The sequence below is a fragment of the Lemur catta genome, chromosome 16, assembly GCF_020740605.2.
Source record: "Lemur catta isolate mLemCat1 chromosome 16, mLemCat1.pri, whole genome shotgun sequence".
NCBI classification, from domain to species: Eukaryota; Metazoa; Chordata; class Mammalia; order Primates; family Lemuridae; genus Lemur; species Lemur catta.
Window position 1 is genome coordinate 49807078 of NC_059143.1, and position 18262 is coordinate 49825339.

At 42.6% G+C, this 18262-nt stretch overlaps 1 protein-coding gene across 3 annotated transcripts in view; it reads right to left on the reverse strand.

The window, feature by feature from the left end:
- Positions 1–18262, reverse strand: part of CD226 (CD226 molecule) — a 75256-nt gene that overhangs the window by 20367 nt on the left and 36627 nt on the right. For 2 of the 3 annotated variants that reach the window (XM_045527516.1, XM_045527515.1), the window contains exon 4: positions 3552–3899. In XM_045527516.1, coding sequence (XP_045383472.1) covers positions 3552–3899 — 348 coding nt within the window. The remainder of the gene's footprint in view (positions 1–3551; positions 3900–18262) is intronic. The other variant, XM_045527517.1, reaches the window with a different exon arrangement.

Sequence of the window (18262 nt, forward strand, 5' to 3'; positions counted from 1 at the left end):
CGAGGGTAGCAATTTTTAAGTTATAAAATTTTGAGAAATTCAAGGTACTTAATGGCTCATTGCCAAGAAATCAGTCCGGACTAATGTGAAAAAAACACAAAGACGTTGAGACCTGAAACTCTACAGGAAAGGAGGTAGAAGTAGTGAAACTTAGGTTGATTAAGAAAAGAATAAGGTAGGAAAGAGTGAGTGGCTGTCTCGAGACACTGGAAAGCACAAACTGAGGGTCAGACCACACTGACAACGTCTCTCTCCCCTGCAGGCCACCTTTGTGCCCAGGAAGAAGTAAAATTGTCTCTGTTTGCAGATGACATGATCACATATATATAAAACCCTAAAAACTCCACCAAAAAAAAAATGGTTAGAACCAATAAATGAATTCAGTAAAGTAGGAGAATACAAAATCCATGTATGAAAATCAATTGTGTTTTGTACACAAACTATCCAAAAAGGAAATTAAGAAAACAATCCCATTGACAATAGCAAGAAAAGAATAAAATACTTAGGAATAAACTTAACCAAGGAGGTGAAAGCCTGTACTGAAAATTATAAAGCAACTTACTGTTTCTTCAATACTGCCTTGCCACCTTTGCTCAAGAATCAGCAGTGGCTTTCCTTGAGTGGTATATGAGATCCAGAATTCCCACAAGTTATCACTGAATTTAACCTATCTCGTGCCATACGAATCCATGGCTCAGACTCTGCCCCAGCCCAGCTGTTTGATTGCAGCCACTTCCCCAGCCCTGCAAATCCTGTGTTACTCCCAACAACCTGCCTTACCCTGACTCCTCAGCTCTCATCACCGATGCCTCATACAAAACTTGATGGTTCAGCTGAGTGGCCTCATGGCTAGAAGAAGATTGTCCAAGGACCTGAGTAGATATACTTAAGTTTGTTCAAATCTAATCTCCTCCAGAACTTTCTGTGCAAACTGATTTCATTTATTTTGTCTATGTTCTTTTTATCATCAATAAGCTCAGTTTAAACAAGAGTAGTCTGCACATCATTTCGTTAATAGTAAAAGACTTCTTCATAAATTCTTTGGGTGGCACCTAAAATACTTCTTTCATGGCTGATGAAAATCTAGAGGATACCGAGGGCCAAAAATTATTTTGGTCACTATCAATGGACACACATTGTCCCCTGTTCCTTGCCCTTGCATCCAGACAAGTTTCAAATTCAGGAAAGTCAATCTAGAACTATTTCAAAAGTTGGGGGAAGACCTCCTACGTGTGTGTCCATGTGTGTGTATGAATATGAGAGCCCTAAAAATCTTTCTTTTAGAGCCAGTACTATGTCCTATAAAAGAAGTTGATGGGAACTAACAAAAGCATGCACAGCCGTTTATAAAATCTGTGTCACAATCACCTTTCCCTCGACAGTTGAAATAAATTAAATCTGCTCCACATCTCATACCTGTCTCTCTGCTTTAATATCTGCATTGATTTTTGACCAAACAGCCTCAAGACTTGAAATAATCAAATGGCTCCAGAGAAAGCATAAATGATCTATTTTGTTCTACGTCTAATTTTTTATATTCAATCTTTCACTTATAGTAATTGAAAAAAGGAATTAAACCAAAACATCCAGTCAATGGCTGTCATCTTCTGTCAATTATAACTTTTTACTAATGGATGTAAGGCCCAGTTGATATTCTTTCAATTTGTCAACTGAATGTCAAAAAGCCATTTGCAACTGTTCAAAAACACATGGACACTAACAATACTAACCATTAAATTCAATCATCTTCATTTCATTGGCAGATGTTTGACACGGTTTATAATTTATGTACAAAGACATAGTTTTGTGCAAGAAACTTAGTCATGTTTGGACGAATGCATGACATTTTTATTAATTAGTGAGAGTTAAATAATTACACCTCTTAAAAATCTACTACCTTCATTTTCTCTGTGATTGAAGATGTTTATAATTACTTTTTCAGCATATAACGGACAAGGTCTTAATTTCAGATGTCTTTGAAAATGATTCTTGATGACATTTTTCTGAACAGAACGTTTTCTGGTCTTGGTCTCTAAGAAAAGGTTAGTGTCCGTTTTCACTCCTTCTCCTGGCTAGGTTAAAAAAACACTCTGTCCTGCAAGGGTTTTTTAGGTAAAAAATATTTCCTGTCTATGTTTGAAGGAATGGAGTCAACATTTAAAATGAGGACTCTCTGCTAATTCTTCCTCCCCCAAATATGCCATCAACTGCTTTTTTGCATTAGCTTCTAGGTCCCCTGTATGTCCCACTCACAGTTCCTACTGCCATTCAGAGGAACAAAGGCTTGATGTGGTGAAGGTGATCGTTCATTAAAAAAACAAAAAACTGCCATCCTCTGGCAAACGTCCCCCTTGTTACACACAGCTGTTGCCCCAGCAGCAGCAGTAGAGGCTGCTATTTAAACAAAACCTTTTCTTCTTCATTCTCGATGCAGGAAGAAATATAGTCCGCAACATAAGCGGGGTCTTTGGGGGGCAGCCCAGGCCTAAGAAGCCTTGGCTCTAAAAGTCTAAACACAAGTCAAGGTAAATGAACTGGTTGATGGCATATGAAGCAAAGAGAGAGAGGGAGGAAGGAAGGAAGGAAAAAGGGAAGAAAACGAGGGAGAAAGAGAAAAAGGGAGAACAAAGTGAAATAAAATCCCTACCACCAGTAAAAGTGAATTCTCGTCCCTGACATGTCCTCCGGCAGGGTGGAATCTTGCCCAGAGGCAGAAGGGAGAGTCTGAAATTGCTCTCCTCCCACTCGACTGCAATGCAGGCTTCTAGAAAGACCTCTATAAAGGCCTGTCTATATTTGCACTTTTGTAAGTGAAAAAAAAAAAATCACTTTTTTTAGGTAAGAAATATTTTTCTCTCTCTCATACAAGGGTGGAGCTAGGTCTTGTGAGGCCTGAAGCTCACGAAATTTGGGGCTTTATTACGGCAAAGGAGACAAACTACTAATACAGAAGTAGTGAAATGCCTTGGGTGGGGCCTGCCCAGGTGGAAACCCTAGACGTAGGGTTAGTCTGCTTCCGTGCCCAAGCTTGAAAACGCCGGAGATGGACAAGGCTCGGGTCAGGCAAACTGGCAACCACATTATCAAACACCCACCAAATCCCACCGAACTTGACACTGAGGCGGGGCAGGCAGATCTAGGACGCCCGGGCCCAGGCATTCCAACACCGCGCCCGCGCCACCGACCACGTTAGTGCAACTGACGAGACAGTAGTTATACAGCTGAAACGTGCAGGCTGCTGGTACCACGTGTTTTTCAGACTTTCACTGAATTTTTTTTTCAAATTTCAAGAATGTGGCAGATAAGAAAACAGGAAAGATTTTTATGGTTATATTTGTGACTAATAGATTTGTAAGATAAAGGAATGCTAAATACTAAAACTTAATAATGGCCAACTCACCTAAATTCAACAAAGAAATTAAAAAAAAAAAAATGCTGAACGTTAGTCACATTCAATGGACATGTTTACCACCAGAACAACGACAGAGGCCGGTGCGCAGTGGTTGGCGATTTCTGTTTCTGACACTTGAGGACGTTTGTCAGGCACTCACCCTCGGTTACGGTCAACCTCATAACGAAGGTTTCGTTCTCTCCTGTGCTGGCCTGGAAGCAGCAGCGGTAAAGCCCCGAGTCGGAGGCGGTGACGTTCGGAATGATGATGAAACTCGTCCTGCTGCCCTGGGTGCAGGTGGTCAAGATTTGTCTTTGGTATTTTGAGGTGTAGTTTCTGCCTTGGAACAAATTGCAGCAAGTTAAGAGGTCGATCTGATGGGGCTGGATCTTTTCCCACGTAACCTGCTGCATCGGCCGCTTCGTTTGAAGCTGACAGAGGAGTGTGACATTTTTTCCAGGTTCTGAGACCATGTGGCTATTTGATGGCACAGCTATCTCAAAACTATCTGAAAAGAAGAAGTAAATGATTAGATATAGTTTGTCAGATTTTTGGACGCAGAAGTGGAAACTACCCAGAAAGGTCTATCAAAATGATCGGCGATGCCAGTTAGCTTAGTTTCATTGATTGTAAATGATAACTTTATACCACATTTTTGTAAGTGAAAGGATTTTTTTACGGCTGGGAGATAACTAGAAAAGAGGATGCTATTGTTCGCACCTAATGTCTTAAGTGTTACTTGGTTAACCATGTAATGAGAAACATAACCAAAACCCCTGGTGCTTTTTCTTGATAGTGATCGTACCAAGAGGCTGAATGTCACGAGGAGACTCTTGTGCAATAATGCTGGGCAGGTGACTCAGACACTGGCTTTGAGCATCAAATGCCAGGTTATAATCACACTGAATGAGATTTGAATGGTCATACAAAGATGCCAAATCATTTCCACTGAATACCTACATAAACTCATTTTTCAGATGTACAAGACTGTCTTATGCCCAGGTCAAGTAGGGACCAACATGTGGTATGAATTCCTGGTACCAGGAAAATCCTCCAATATTGTCCCACCTTCCCAACAATATTTCTGGGGTTCCCAGCACAAAGCACTCAGTAAACTATCACCAAATACGTAAGGCAGCCATTCTTACAGCGTGTGTGGAGGACCCGGGAGATTCCCCGGTCCGTTTCAGGGATCTGCATGGTCAAATCTATTTTCATAGTAATATTAAGAAATATTGTAATTTAACTCCATCATTCTCATTCTCTCACAAGTACTCAGGAGATATTTCCAGAGGCTCTGATGGCTAATGGGATGTGCACTTGAAAATTTTTGTGTTTTAAATGTTGCTTGATATTAATTTCTAATATAGTAAATATTAATATGACAACTATAACCTATACTCCTTGGGGTCCTCAATAATTTGTAAGAGTATAAAGGGGTCCTGAGACCGAAAAGTTGGGCACCTGATCAAGAATCAACTTCAGGAATTATTTCTCAAAATTAAGGTTGCCCAGAGGTGTAATGCACGGATCTATCTACTGGTGGTTAACATCTCCTTTTATCTTCTGTCCTTACTGCTGCCAATGAAGAATTCTGACCTACTGCTTATGTAGAGAAGGAGTCTGAGGTGGTGATGATGTCACAAAACTCACTGGCACTAGAGCAGGAAAGCAAAAAGTGACAAAACATATGTCATTTTATCTATGTGACAGTTTTGGTCAGGGTTGGCCCAGAAGCCACTGTCTTGGCTACAACAAAAGAAAATAAGAAAGAGAGAAGGGGGGGAGGGAGCAAAAGAGAGCAATAGAGGGAGGAAAAGAGAGAGAGAAAGGAAGGAGGGAGAGAAGTGAGAAGGGCAGGAAGGACAGAAGGAAGGAAGGGAGAGAGGGAGGAAGGAAGAGAAGCGAAAAAAGAAGGTACCACATTTGAAAAAAAGAGTGAACTTATGTCTAAAATACAATAGGATGTGCGACCTATCACATATTAAACTGGGACACTATGTCTATGTTTCCTCCCCACCGAAAACGAGCTTCAGCAGGTGGTTCCAAGTGTCAAAATGCTGTCAAGAGAAAACCATGGCACTCGAGTTTTTTGTCTGCAACCAAACAGCTGCTTACCAAAGTTAACACTTTACCCACATAACAGGCAGACAGAAAACATTTCATCTCTAAGTAATCAACCAACACAAGAAAAGGGAAGGAAAAGAAGGAAAGGGAGGAAATTCATAAGAAATGGAAAAAGTAAGAAAATAAAAGCTTAAATGAAACAAAAGGCAAATGAAAATTAAAAATTAAGACAAAGAAAAGAAGGAAATGAGGGACAATATAAAGAAAAAGTAACTCAGACACTAGCACACTGTGCTGGAAAAATGAAATAACATAAAAGAAATGGGAAAAAAAACCCACAAATTTTTACTCGAGCCATTCTGGACCCTTGGAAGCGAGAGGCAGGCTGGCCCTGGCACAGGGTGGATGTGTGTCTTCAGGGCTCACGCTCACAGCTACTGTTTTCTTCTTCTCTCAGGATGCCTCCCTCCTCCAATCTCAGGGGTTTCTTTATCTGCCCATCTAACCACACCTGCTCTCAGGAAGCAGCCCCACGTACCTGCTGAGTGAGGTGCAGAGTGGCATGATGGCGGTGAGCGGCCAGGCTCAGGGCCAGGGGTGGAGCTGTCTTTAGAGGAGCTAAGTGCAGGGAGTTTGGGGCAGAGGCTCCATGTAAGGACCCAGACCCACCTCCAATAGCCTCAGACGAGAACGGGAAGCAGCAGGACTCCAGCCCCAGAGGCAGGTGGTTCAGAAGCACCAAGTCCCCGACTAACCCTTCCTGATCAGAGTAACTGGTTGGTGTCAGATGAAAACTGAACCTCACACGAGGTCTGCAGAACCTTCCTTGGCTCAGATGTTGCTTGTGGCTGTTCGGATGCCCAGGTCCTCTGCAAGGCTGAGGGAAGGCTGCCCAAAGCAACCTTGAAGACAGCAACTGGGAAGAGCCCATGCAAACAGGAAAACCCCAGCATCCAGACAAGCTTAGAATTGGAAAGTGAATCCATGTAAACAGGGACCAAGATGTCACAGTTAATCGGGAAGAAAAAAAGGCTGACTTGAATCTAATCCTAAAATAGAAACAAAAGTAATAAAAGCCAATTTATTCTATACTTATATTTAGCTATGTATTAATTCTTAGAATAAACACAGAACAGATTGGGTTGTTTTTACATTATTTGTACTGCAGGATATCATGATGAAATATTCTGTATCTTGTGTCTGACTTTTCTGGCAAGATAATAGATCATTCTTGAAAATTATTTCAGTGTTTCATCATCTTCTCCAAGCACCCCTTGGTCCCAAACATCGCTGGCTACATCACTGCACACAAGGGCCTTGCATGCCGACACATCCCCAGCTGCCCACCTGACCACCTTGCTGTCCTCCCTGGCCAACAGCTCTGCAAAATCCATTACCAACTTCACAAAACCCTGCACCTTTTTACTGCCAGTTTATAAGCCCAAACTTCCATATAGATAGACCTTTGTATAATACACCACTTAGAACCATGTTTGGCATAGAGTAGTCAATCAATATTTTTTGAATAGAAAACTATTTACAATTTCACCTTGTAGTCAATATGGAATGTATTTTTATTGATTTGAGGGGTATTTATGTCTATAATAACCTGATATTAAGAAATGGATTTAAAATGATATTTGCGATGCCTAGGCAACAATCATCAGTGGCTGCAAATTCACAAAAACACACTGATGTTTCCACAATACAACCTTAGAAGTGGCAGTCTTGCCAAAGTAATCAAACCTGATGTTGATCAAGCCTCCAAATGGAACTACCAATTTACAGAACTACAAAGAGCAGAGAAACGTGCTAAGTGACACCAGGGGAAACAATCCGTGGGAATGCAGTAAACTCAGAGTAACAACAAAAGAATTGAGAAGGAGAGAAAGAACAAGGAAGGAACCTACAGGGTAGAAGAGATGCAAGAGACACATTAAACAGTTACAATATGTGGAACTTGGAAAAGGGCATATTCACAGAGCAACTGGAGAAATCTGAAGTAGACATTTAATAATTTTAAGAATTATTGCTGTTTTTCTGGTGGTGAGAGGATGATGGTATCATGTTTATGTTACAAAATGGACTCCTCATCTTTAGAGATTCAGGCTGAAATATTTATAGATGAGATCATAGAACAACTGGAATTTGCTTCAGAATAACCAAGGAGAAGAGCGAGTGTGAGAAAATACAGAAACAATAACATCAACCCGAACTTGATAGTCGGTGAAGCTACGTGAGGGTCACGTGGCAATTCATTATACTACTCTTCCTATTCGTATATATGTTAGAAACATCCATATTAAAAGGTTTAAAAATATTTGTACAAGATTTGAGAAGTGAGAGAACTACCCTAACTGGAAGTACTACTTTGTGAGAGGCACTTCACACTCCCAATCTCTAATCCCCGTAACAATATAAGCCAATGGGTATTAATGTGCCTGTTTCACTGATAAAAAAAAATGCTTAAGTAGCTTTCGCAAAGAGCTTGCTGGCAACAGCAGAAGCAGAAATCAAACCAATTCCTTTGGTTTTAAAGCCCACACGTTTCACGACAGAACATCACCCGTCTAAACTCACCCCTCCACCTTCAGCCTCTGCTTCTAGATGGGCTCTTCCCTCACCTCTAAATAGGATCTTTCTCCCTGCCCTGAAGACCAACTTTGGGTGGATGCTGGGCGCCATCCAATCCCTGTGTCTTCCTCCCTGTCCGTTCAGAGTTGGGGAAGGTGCGTCTCCATCCTGCCTCTGCCTCCCCACGTCTCACGAGTGCTTCAACACAACCAAGCATCCATTTCCACCGTTCACCCGAGACTGAAAATGTCACCAACGTTCCTGACCTTGAACGCTAGATGTCCAGCCCTCCGGGAAGCACTCTGCCCCTTGACTCCTATGACATGGCGCCTTCCTACTTCTCCTCTCTCTTTTCTAACCTCCCCCCACTGTCTCCGTCAGGGTTTCTCTTCCTCTGCTGGTCCTTCTAAAATGTGGCTGTGCCCGGGATTCCACCGCTCTTCCCCCTCTGCTCTCCATCCCTGGGTGGCTGCCCACTCTCACCAATCAACCATCCTTTGCATGGGGGTGACGTGGAGCTCATTCTCTCCTGCTCAACCAGACCTCTCCCCAGCGCTGCTAGGGCACCAGACAAAAACTTGTTCTTATGACGTTTAAAACAGATGAAAAGTTAAACGGCCCAGGATGGCCCTGGGCCACCTGCAGGAGCACTGTGGTTACACCGGCTAATTAGAAGTGACAGCGGTAGTAGCTTCACCTAGTCCCAACTGTGCCTAGACTACGAATATGCTTAGCTGAGAACTTTTCTAAAAACTCTTCATAGTGACCCACATAAACACAAAATAAGGTGTTGACTGCATGATGCCTAAGGAGGTATTCTAAAGTAGCCTGACACAACGCTCTCCAAAACAGGCAAGCAAAAGAAACAGGCACGCTAATTCCCAGTCCCCAGGAGGCAACAAAGTGCAGACAGTGGAGAAATAGCATTTTGACACACATCGCATCGGGCACTCAGTGCGGGAGGACTCCCGAGGGCGAGGGAGGAGCACCGAGGGCGAGGGGGAGTGGACCCAAAAGGCACAGTTTCCCCGGAGGGACTTTGCCCCCTCGTAGTTCTGCCTGTGACGGACAAAGAGTGAGAAGGACGGTCATGCTAGACACTGAACTGAGGGGTCAAGTGGCTTCCAGCAGAACAGAAGCCGGAGCCAACAGGAGCCTTTGGCCTTGGACACGTCAGGCTTCATGGGGAGCTGCACCGGGCGGACTCCTACCCACCCGCAAAACCCGCCATGGTGTGTTCACTGCAAACGTAGACAGCAATCAAAGTTGCAGACGGCACTTCTCTAAAACGTTGCAGTGCTCCCTGATGACCAAGTCTGGGGGTGGTAAGGCCTGAATTGTGTCCCCCCAAATTCCTGTGGTGAAGCCCTAACGTGATGTGATCTGGAAACAGGGTTGTTGCAGGGGTGGTCAGCTGAGACGAGGGCATCCTGCACTGAGGCGGGCCTCGTCCATATGACCGGCGTCCTCATCCAAGGGGGAAATTCGGACACGGACATGCACACGGGGCAGGACTCGTGTGAGGGTGAAGGCAGAGGTAGGGGTGCTGCTTCCACGAGCCAAGGAATGCCGAAGGTCGCCAGAAACGGCCGGAACAGACCTTTCCCCACAGGCCTCAGGCGGAACCAACCCAGCCCACACCTTCACCTCGGACTTCCAGCCTCCAGAGCTGCAAGACAATAAAGTTTTGTTGTTTAAGCCACCCAGATTTGGGGACCGTGTTCTAGCTGCTCTAGGACACTATGACAGGCATGAGGACCACCAGGACCCTATTTTGGGTACAGTCCAGGCTTCATCAGAACCTGCCAGAAGGCCGCCCTGCTGGGCAAACCCGCAGTCTTCACAACGCCCCTCCCCACACGCTGCCATGTGCCGTCTTTCATTTAAAGTGCAGATAAACGGTAAAGGAGCCAAACAAGATAAGAGAAAATAAGCTAAAAGATTGCTTGACTGAAAGGCACAGATAAGGTGGGAAGAACGAGAGCTACAGTAAAAAGATAAAAACACAACCTGACAAAGCCATCGTGAAGGCAGTCCGGGCAAGGCTGTTTGTTTAAATGAAAGGAAAAAAAAAAAGTGGCTAGAATCAGGCAGGTGTGTCCTGGATGGAAAATCAGAGATTTAGCCCAGAAAATACATATTAAGAGAAGATTTGCAGTATGTCCAAAATGTGATTCCCCTGTCTGAGCACGGACGAGCTTACCATGCAGGCCTGGGCAGATGTGTGATTGAAATCACCTGAGTCAAAGCACCTGCTGTGGCCCCCACCCACCCCCCACCCCCAGCCCCCTGCCCAGCCCCAGACACCCAGGCGGCCCCCAGAGCAGCTTCGCCTCCCAAAGCTCGAGATGGCTGTGGAAAGAGTAATCGTGGAGACTCACATTGTTACTTTTGTTCAGGTTCTAATTATTTAAAACAATTTTCAATCTCTGCACCATGGTACAATGAGAAAGATACTTAGTTAGTATCACAAAATTTGCTAAAACACATGGAAGAGTCTAACTTTTGAGCATTTCTGCAGTTTCTTCCAACCAGAAAAATAACTGACTAATGGGATATAAAACTTTTAAACACAGGTAGTACATTTCTGAGGTTGTAAAATCAAAAGATGGCAATACAGTGCAAGAGCATTGGTTTGTTTTCTACAAAATGTTCCCAGTTGGCCTTTCAGATTAGGAAATGTAGCCTTTCTGCACAGTAGATTTTTAACAGAAAAAGACATCAAGAGATTAGCACTGTCTCTAATCATTCTCTCCTAGAGAATAGATTATGGGAGTGAACTGTCCCTGGAGACTACATTAAACATTTTGTCTCATATACTTAAAAAACATTTTTAGTATATTTTAAAAACAAAATAACAAGCCTTGAATAAGTCCTCACTGTGTGCCAGCATTAAATGCATCACACGTGCCACCATATTTAGTCCCCTACAGATAAGCCACCCAGCCTGTGAAGGGCAGAGACATGGCCACCTGGGTTGGGGGGAGGGGCAGGGAGCCCCACCCAAACCAGCCCCACAAAGGGACTGCAGCAACACCTAGAGTTTTCTTTTCCACCCTGCAAGAGGCCTGGATTTCACAGAGGCAAAATAGGCTCCAAGGAAGCCCCTGCTCCTAGATATCTTATTTTCTGATGCCTTAAATCCTATAATTAGAAATCAATTTCCGTACGTGTCCTTGTTAAAATGCACATAAAATTTTCAATTCCTGGCAGGCACCAACAGATTAGTGTGAAATCGTCCATTAGATTGTTTTCCAAGTGGAAGGAAACGAAACAGTTCCCACGGGAGAGTGCCCGGAGTAGACCTGCCGTGGCGAAGGAGAGCGAGGCGAAGCAGAGGCCTGGCTGGGCAGAGCACGGAGGGTGCGGCCGGGCAGGGGCAGAAGGCAGAGACTAGAGTGAGCGCCGGTAAGGGCGGGGTCCGGGGGGACTACACAGTACGACAAATTACAAACAGGAGACAATGAAATTTTACTTCCTCTGTTTTTCCTTCCTTCCTTCATTCAACATTCATTAATGCATTCGATAAGAATTATGGAACACAAACAGAGGCTTTAGAGATTCTCCAAAGAGGCCCCAGCGACATCTGCAGAGACCCTGGGACAGAGAGCGTGAGTCTGGTTAGACAGCTGTTGCCTGACTCTGGGCTCACCAAGGTCTGTCAAAGGTTCTCGAATCAAACACAAGGGTATTTGCCAGAAGAAAATCTGCTCAGGACCCCAACACAAGACGTCTGATTGCCTATGTGTGTTGCATGTAGTGCACCTGCTCCAGTTCACTTTCCTTCCTCTTCTCAAGATTTCTGTCCAAGTCACTATTTATTTCAGTATCTACTTCAGCACAGTTCTTTGATATTTCCAGTTGGGTCTGTGGAGAACAAATAGGTAGCATTTCTGATGCATGATGCAGGAAAAATGACAAAGATGCAACTGATATAATGTTAAAAATGGGAAAAGAAGAAATGGCACGTGCACACCCTCACCATGTACTATACACATGCACACATAGATGTGGACTTACACACTGCAACTTCCATTGCAAGAAAAGATTTAGTAAAATTAAGTGAATTACAAAACCAAGTTTTTAAACTCACTGCTCAAGCAGGAGAAATAGGATTTGTTTTTCTTTTTTGGCTTGTATTTCACAGGATGGTGAATATAGTTAATAATAGTGTGTTGCCCATTTCAAAATTGCAAAGAGAGTAAATTTCAAATGTTTTTACCACAAAAAATTTTAAGTATTTGAGGTGATGGATATATTAACTAGCTTGATTTGATTATTCCACATTGAATTCATAAGTTATAACATCACTTGGTACCCCATAAATTTATATAATTATAAATTGTCAATTTACAGTTATAAATTAACAATTAAAAAAAAATAAATAGCTTTCTGTTTGACCCTGTCTCTCTCTCAAGGCCCAGTTGGGCGTCCCTCTCTCACGGGACCCGCCCACAGCAATCTCGGGGCCACTGAATGGTACAGCTCTCTCTCTTCACACTTGTGTATGATTGTGTATAACAGATTACTACAGTTGCAAAATATAAACTGTTGTGTTTTCTATGGTTTGGATACACCCATCTTGCTTTTCTCAATTATGCTGAGCCCCTGAGAGGTAAAAATCATTTCTAAAATACTTGCTGCTTGTTATGCCACCATGTTCTGAAAGTTTTCACAGTAATTGTACAGTGAATTGTACTTATTTTAGTCTCAGGAGAAACCTTACATAATACTTCATATATATTTGATGATTGATAAATACTTGAAAATTCATTGATTACATCTGTAGGAGTTAAACACAACATCAAAGAAATCTGCACAACAGAAAGAAGGGCTGCGAAACCAGAGACAGCAAACATGGTTTGTGAACCCAACAGAATAAAAATATGAGATTCAGTTACTAGAGGTTATCCTAGGTTTTTCCAACTGGACTGTTAAAATAGTCGTCTAAATGAACTCTAATTCTAGCCCCTTTTCGCTCTAATCCACATCGCATCCCAAACTGTGGAGACAAAATGCAAACGGGATCAAGCTACAGCTGTACTTTAAAGGATTCAGATGTTTACTGTCACTACTACAGGACAAAGCACACGTTCCTTAGCAAACTCCTCTGTGAGTTTACCCCACCTTTGTCTCCAGTTTCATCGCCTACTAGAATCTGCCACATACTCTAGTTTTCCCCAGAACAGCGTTAGTCACCTTTATGCACCCGCCTCTCCCGTGTCAGCTCCTGGAAGGCCTTCACAGACCCTTCCGCTCCAGTCCAGGGAAATGGCTACGCACCCTGCAAAACTTAACTGTGGTACCACGTACTTCAAGGAAGTACTTCCTTCCTCCTCTGACGATGAGAAAGAAACTACTTCCTCCTCTGATCCACATCTATCCCTTCTACTGTGTTGTCTTTTAATCATCATTTCTCCCTGCCCTAACAAACTGTCAACTCCTCAGAGACAGCGTAGCTCCACTACGTCTACTCTTAGCAGATGCCAGGCACGTCAAGTTACCTAATAAATTTTGTGGAATAAATGGATGAGAAACCATCTCTGAAGATGACAACATGTTGCAAATGTAGCGAATGGTGCCAGGAACCTAAAGCTGTGTTTTCCAGTCGGGGTCCTGCACGAGCTTGGGTCTTCGCTCCCATTTGAGCCAAGTGGAAATCACAGGAGCTTCCCCCACCACCACCCCGGCCCCACAGCCCCGGGGCTTCAGCCGGCACCACAGTATTTATGGGTTTAATACCTTCTCTCCAAAGAGCTCCAGGTGCTTTTCAAACCACAGAAAGATGGACAATATTTCTCACAATCCTCCGAGGCAGGAGAGGCTGAAATTATTTAGTTCACACTATAGTGAAGTTAAAATGAAAAATATAACAATATGGAAAAAGCAGTGTGAGCGTGACTGTTCGCAGGGACAGCTGTAATCATCGGATCTGTGAGAAAGGCCAACAGTCCAGGAAAGGGACTGGCGGTGAGAGGGAAATAGGAGTGTCCGTGTCATCTATGTCAGATTTAAAATGAGATTTGAAATAGGATGACAGTTAATAATAATCACATATTTATTCAGCGTTCAATTTGTGCCCTTTTTACATCAGCAGAAATGTCTACAAATCAATCCTAGGAAACAATGATTTTTAAAAGGCATTATATATGTGAGGATGGCTACCAAGTATTAGTCGAAATAATGAAGATTGGAAATAAGCTAAATGTGTACAAACTTAATAGGGTGAAGTGAATTATGAAAAATAAGGATGTCAGTATGTCAACATTGGAAATGTTTGTGATATAATGTGCAGGAAAAAATTATCAATGATACCTACACTTTGTTAACAGTCAAAAAATATGTGTGCTGTGCACAGGAGCTGAACAGGAAATGGGAAGATGAAACGGGAGAATGGGGTCCTGAGCTTTTCCCATTTATTTATTTTACATACTTTAAATTCTCTCTCAGTGTTGCTTTGATATTCTTGGGCTTTGTGTTAGTAATTTTCCAAAGAGGGAGCAGTCCCTGTAAGGGTGAGCCAACCTTGGTGACTCTAGTCCAAAGACGAGAGTACAGAAAGGAAAAATAGTAACTTTACAGTGGAGAAGCGTGGCAAACACGCCTTAAGCAAGGGATGGACGTCAACATTCCCAGCGATGCTGTGCGGACACGAGATACCCCCTGACGTGCTGTGATGAGAGGGGCTTCACCCCTGCGGTCCTTTCTGAAGTCCCACATTCCCAGTCTAACCGTGAGAAAAACATCAGACAAACCGCAACTGGGGGACACTCTCCAGGATGCCAGGCTACTGTTCCTCAGGGCTCTCGGGATCACACAAACAGAGACAGAAACCGTTACGGATCAGAGGAGAGGGGGAGAGAACTCAATGCCAGGCGGTAGACTTGGAACAGGAAGAGGACAATAATGCAAAAACTGGTGAAGTCCACATAAAGTCTAGAGCTTACTTATTAATAATATAGTATACTATTACATAATTTCAGTTTCTTCGTTTTAACAAATACACTGCAATAATGCAAGATGTTAACAATGCGGAAACGGGGCAAGGAGGACATGGGGACTCTCTGTGCTATCTTTCCCACTTTTCTCTAAATCTAAAAGTATTCCAAAATTTGAAGTTTCTTAGAAATTGTGGGGGGGAGTGGGATTTGGGAGCCTCTAAGAGAAAAGGGAGACAAGACAGATGGCAAAGCAGAAGGAATGCTTTTGCTGTACCATCTTGAGTGCTACAAGGAACGCTAAGTACTTACCATGGTGTGGGGACCACACTGTAGTCAGTTAGCAAAGAGGGGCAATAGCGAGTTATTACGAGTGGAACTAAGGCCATAAATATCAGACCGGGTGTTGGTGGAGTGAGTTAGCTCACTGTACTGGTGAACATGAAACAATGTTCATTGAAACTGTCCAACATTCTGTTAGGTAAAAATTACAAGCTTTTCTGTCTCCCTTGAAACTGGTCCACATTGACAAGCATAGGTTAATCCTATTTTTTTTATGTGAGTGTTAAATGTCACAAAATTCAAAGCTTCAGTGAGATGGGTTTGGGACGCTGGGATTGCTGCAGAGTTAGCAGTCTTCCCCTTGAGCAAAGAGGAAAGGACAAAGTGGATTAGCAGAAAGTTATCGTGCCGCAGTATCCTTTCTCCAAATGCTGACATTTACCCAACTAGAACGTCGAGCTATTAAATTCAGTTCTGGCGACTGCCTTCTTTTTGGAAGTTGGGACCAAAACAAATTTGAAAATGCCCCCTAAATCGATGTTGTTCCAAACTGTGTACAAAGAACAACTTTAAAGTCAATGCCCACAGCACAGGCCCAACCGATCACTCACAACCTCACTTACTCCTTCAAGCCGCTCCCCCTGCTCGTACAGATGGGAACACTGATGTCCACAGACGTTTGGGAAACCATCCAGTGCCAGGGTTCTCAACTCCCATCCAAAGCACCTGCTCTTTTCACCACACTTACTGCCCCAAATATTGCCTTTTTATATATCTTCTAATTACTTGACTGAAAAAAAAAAGAGGTAACTACTTGGGCATAATTTTTTTAATCTGTTTTAAATTCTTTTCTCAAAATATAATGGCATATGCCTCTACAAATATATTGTTATTACTCATGAATATACTGAACAAAGACTCCTTGCCTACAAAAAGACATTCTAATTATATTGCTTGGCTGTGAACTTAACTTTTTGTTCAATTGAGTACAGGAAATCCTTCATTTTTTATATCTACTCAAAGTCTGCACTTCAACATAAAATGGTCAAACCTTACTACGGGAAAACAGTTGTGCAAATCCAGGAGACGACCAAATCAGCAGTGCAGTCGTGAAGGGGGGGACTACTTTTAAAATGGTGCCCATTTTATGCTTTTTGTTTGTGTTTGTTTGTTTATATTCATATGTCTCTTTTTTCCTTAGTTCTAAGAAAGAATATATAAAACTCCATAAATTTGAGACCGAGACGTCTGGACTACAAAATTCTTTAAATATTTAGACATAAAATTCCTCCCCACTGAGGGCTAGAACAAATGCGACTTCTGATTTGCTGAGGGTTTTGGCTACATTTCACGTTCCTCATTAAGAAGGATGATAATAATCTAATCTGTAGGTCTGAGCTAATAATAATAACAATACCAAGAGTTTCTTGAACATTTATTATCTACTTGTCACTATACTAAATACTGTATATATACAGTGCTATTTCATGTTAGTATTTACAATCCAATGGGGTATGTATTATCACATCATATTATAAGGACGAAACTCAGGCCAGAGAAGTAGAGAGAAGAGCCCATCTTTGAACCTCATCACCATCTAGTTCCATCTCTTCTCAGCTGTAGGTGGGACATAACAGCACAACAAGCAGCTCGCGGATCACAACAAATAGTTTGAGCTGCTGGTTCCTTATGACTAGACAAAGGTGCTCCAAGGCATAAAGAACACTGTCCAGTAGGAGCAGAGACAGAAGCAAAGATCACTTCTGATGGGCAGATCCCTCTAGCACCAGCAACCAGACAGTGATGTAAGCTGTCCCTGCAGATGCGCCACCAGGCTTGCCAGCCCGCATCCGGCAACATCTTCCCTGTCTCCACCCCCCGACCTTTTCAAAAATCCGTGAAGAGGGACAGGCATCTCAAGACTATCAAGGTTATCACAGAAAGAAAAATGAACATGGGAACATTTTAGAAAATAGATTGACAGAGCTTTAAAAAAAAAAGTCCTTGATTGAGGAGATAAATGAGCCTCAAGGATTTGTTATTATCACAGATCAGAGATCAAATTATTTTGCCATTTAAGTTTCTCATTTCTCAAAGTGGGGAAAAGGACTGGTTTGACTGTAATTAGAAATCAGAATAAACTTTTTATTTTCTAAACATTTACTTTTATCTCAGTGAAAAACTGCCTGAAACAACTCCAGGGTTTCATTAATCTATGTTTATGCATTTAAGTGTGCACATTCAAAGCAAGTACATCACCTTAGAGCCTATATCCTACTCTTAGACTGACAACCTTTGTCTAGTGCCATTGAAATTTCACGTGTTGGGGAGGTCCCAAGAGCAGTTGAGAAGGAGGTGGTAGAAGTCCCTTTCTTTGCAAGTACAGACCTCAGGAGCAGGCAGGGGCTGCTAGGGACAGAGAACCCCTCTCCCAGGGCTCAGGTGTCCCAGTCAAATGCTCAGCCTGCGTGTTACCAAGCAAGAGACCAGCCCAAGAGAAACAGGAGAAATCTCAGATGGGCTAAGAGAACTGGAGAATTATAGACCTCCACGTTGGAAAGAGAGGACAGGAAAGAAGATGTTTCTTATTAAAGTGTGGGAGAAAAATATGGCATTCCATGCCTTCTCTATCATTTTTATTCTTCTTAATGAGGTTTCTGTAAACAAACAGAGTTGGCAGAAATGCATCACTCCTATTAGAGACATTGCCAAACTTTGGGAAGCTGCCTCATTGTGATCATATTTTCTTACCATTATTTCAGAGCAATGATCTAAAATGTCCAGTATTTATAATACTGTCTAAGAATTTGGTTTGTACATATTATGTCAGGATGTGAAAAACCTCTGGCTCTGAAATTCTGCCTTTCTATACAGTGTTCCATGTGACATATACAAAACAACTCTGTGACTCTTAGCATGTCTGATGAGTTTGATGAGACCTTCTTTGATTAGTTCCAGTCAACCACCTCATATTAGTACCATCAGCTATGCAAGGAAGAAAAAGGACTTA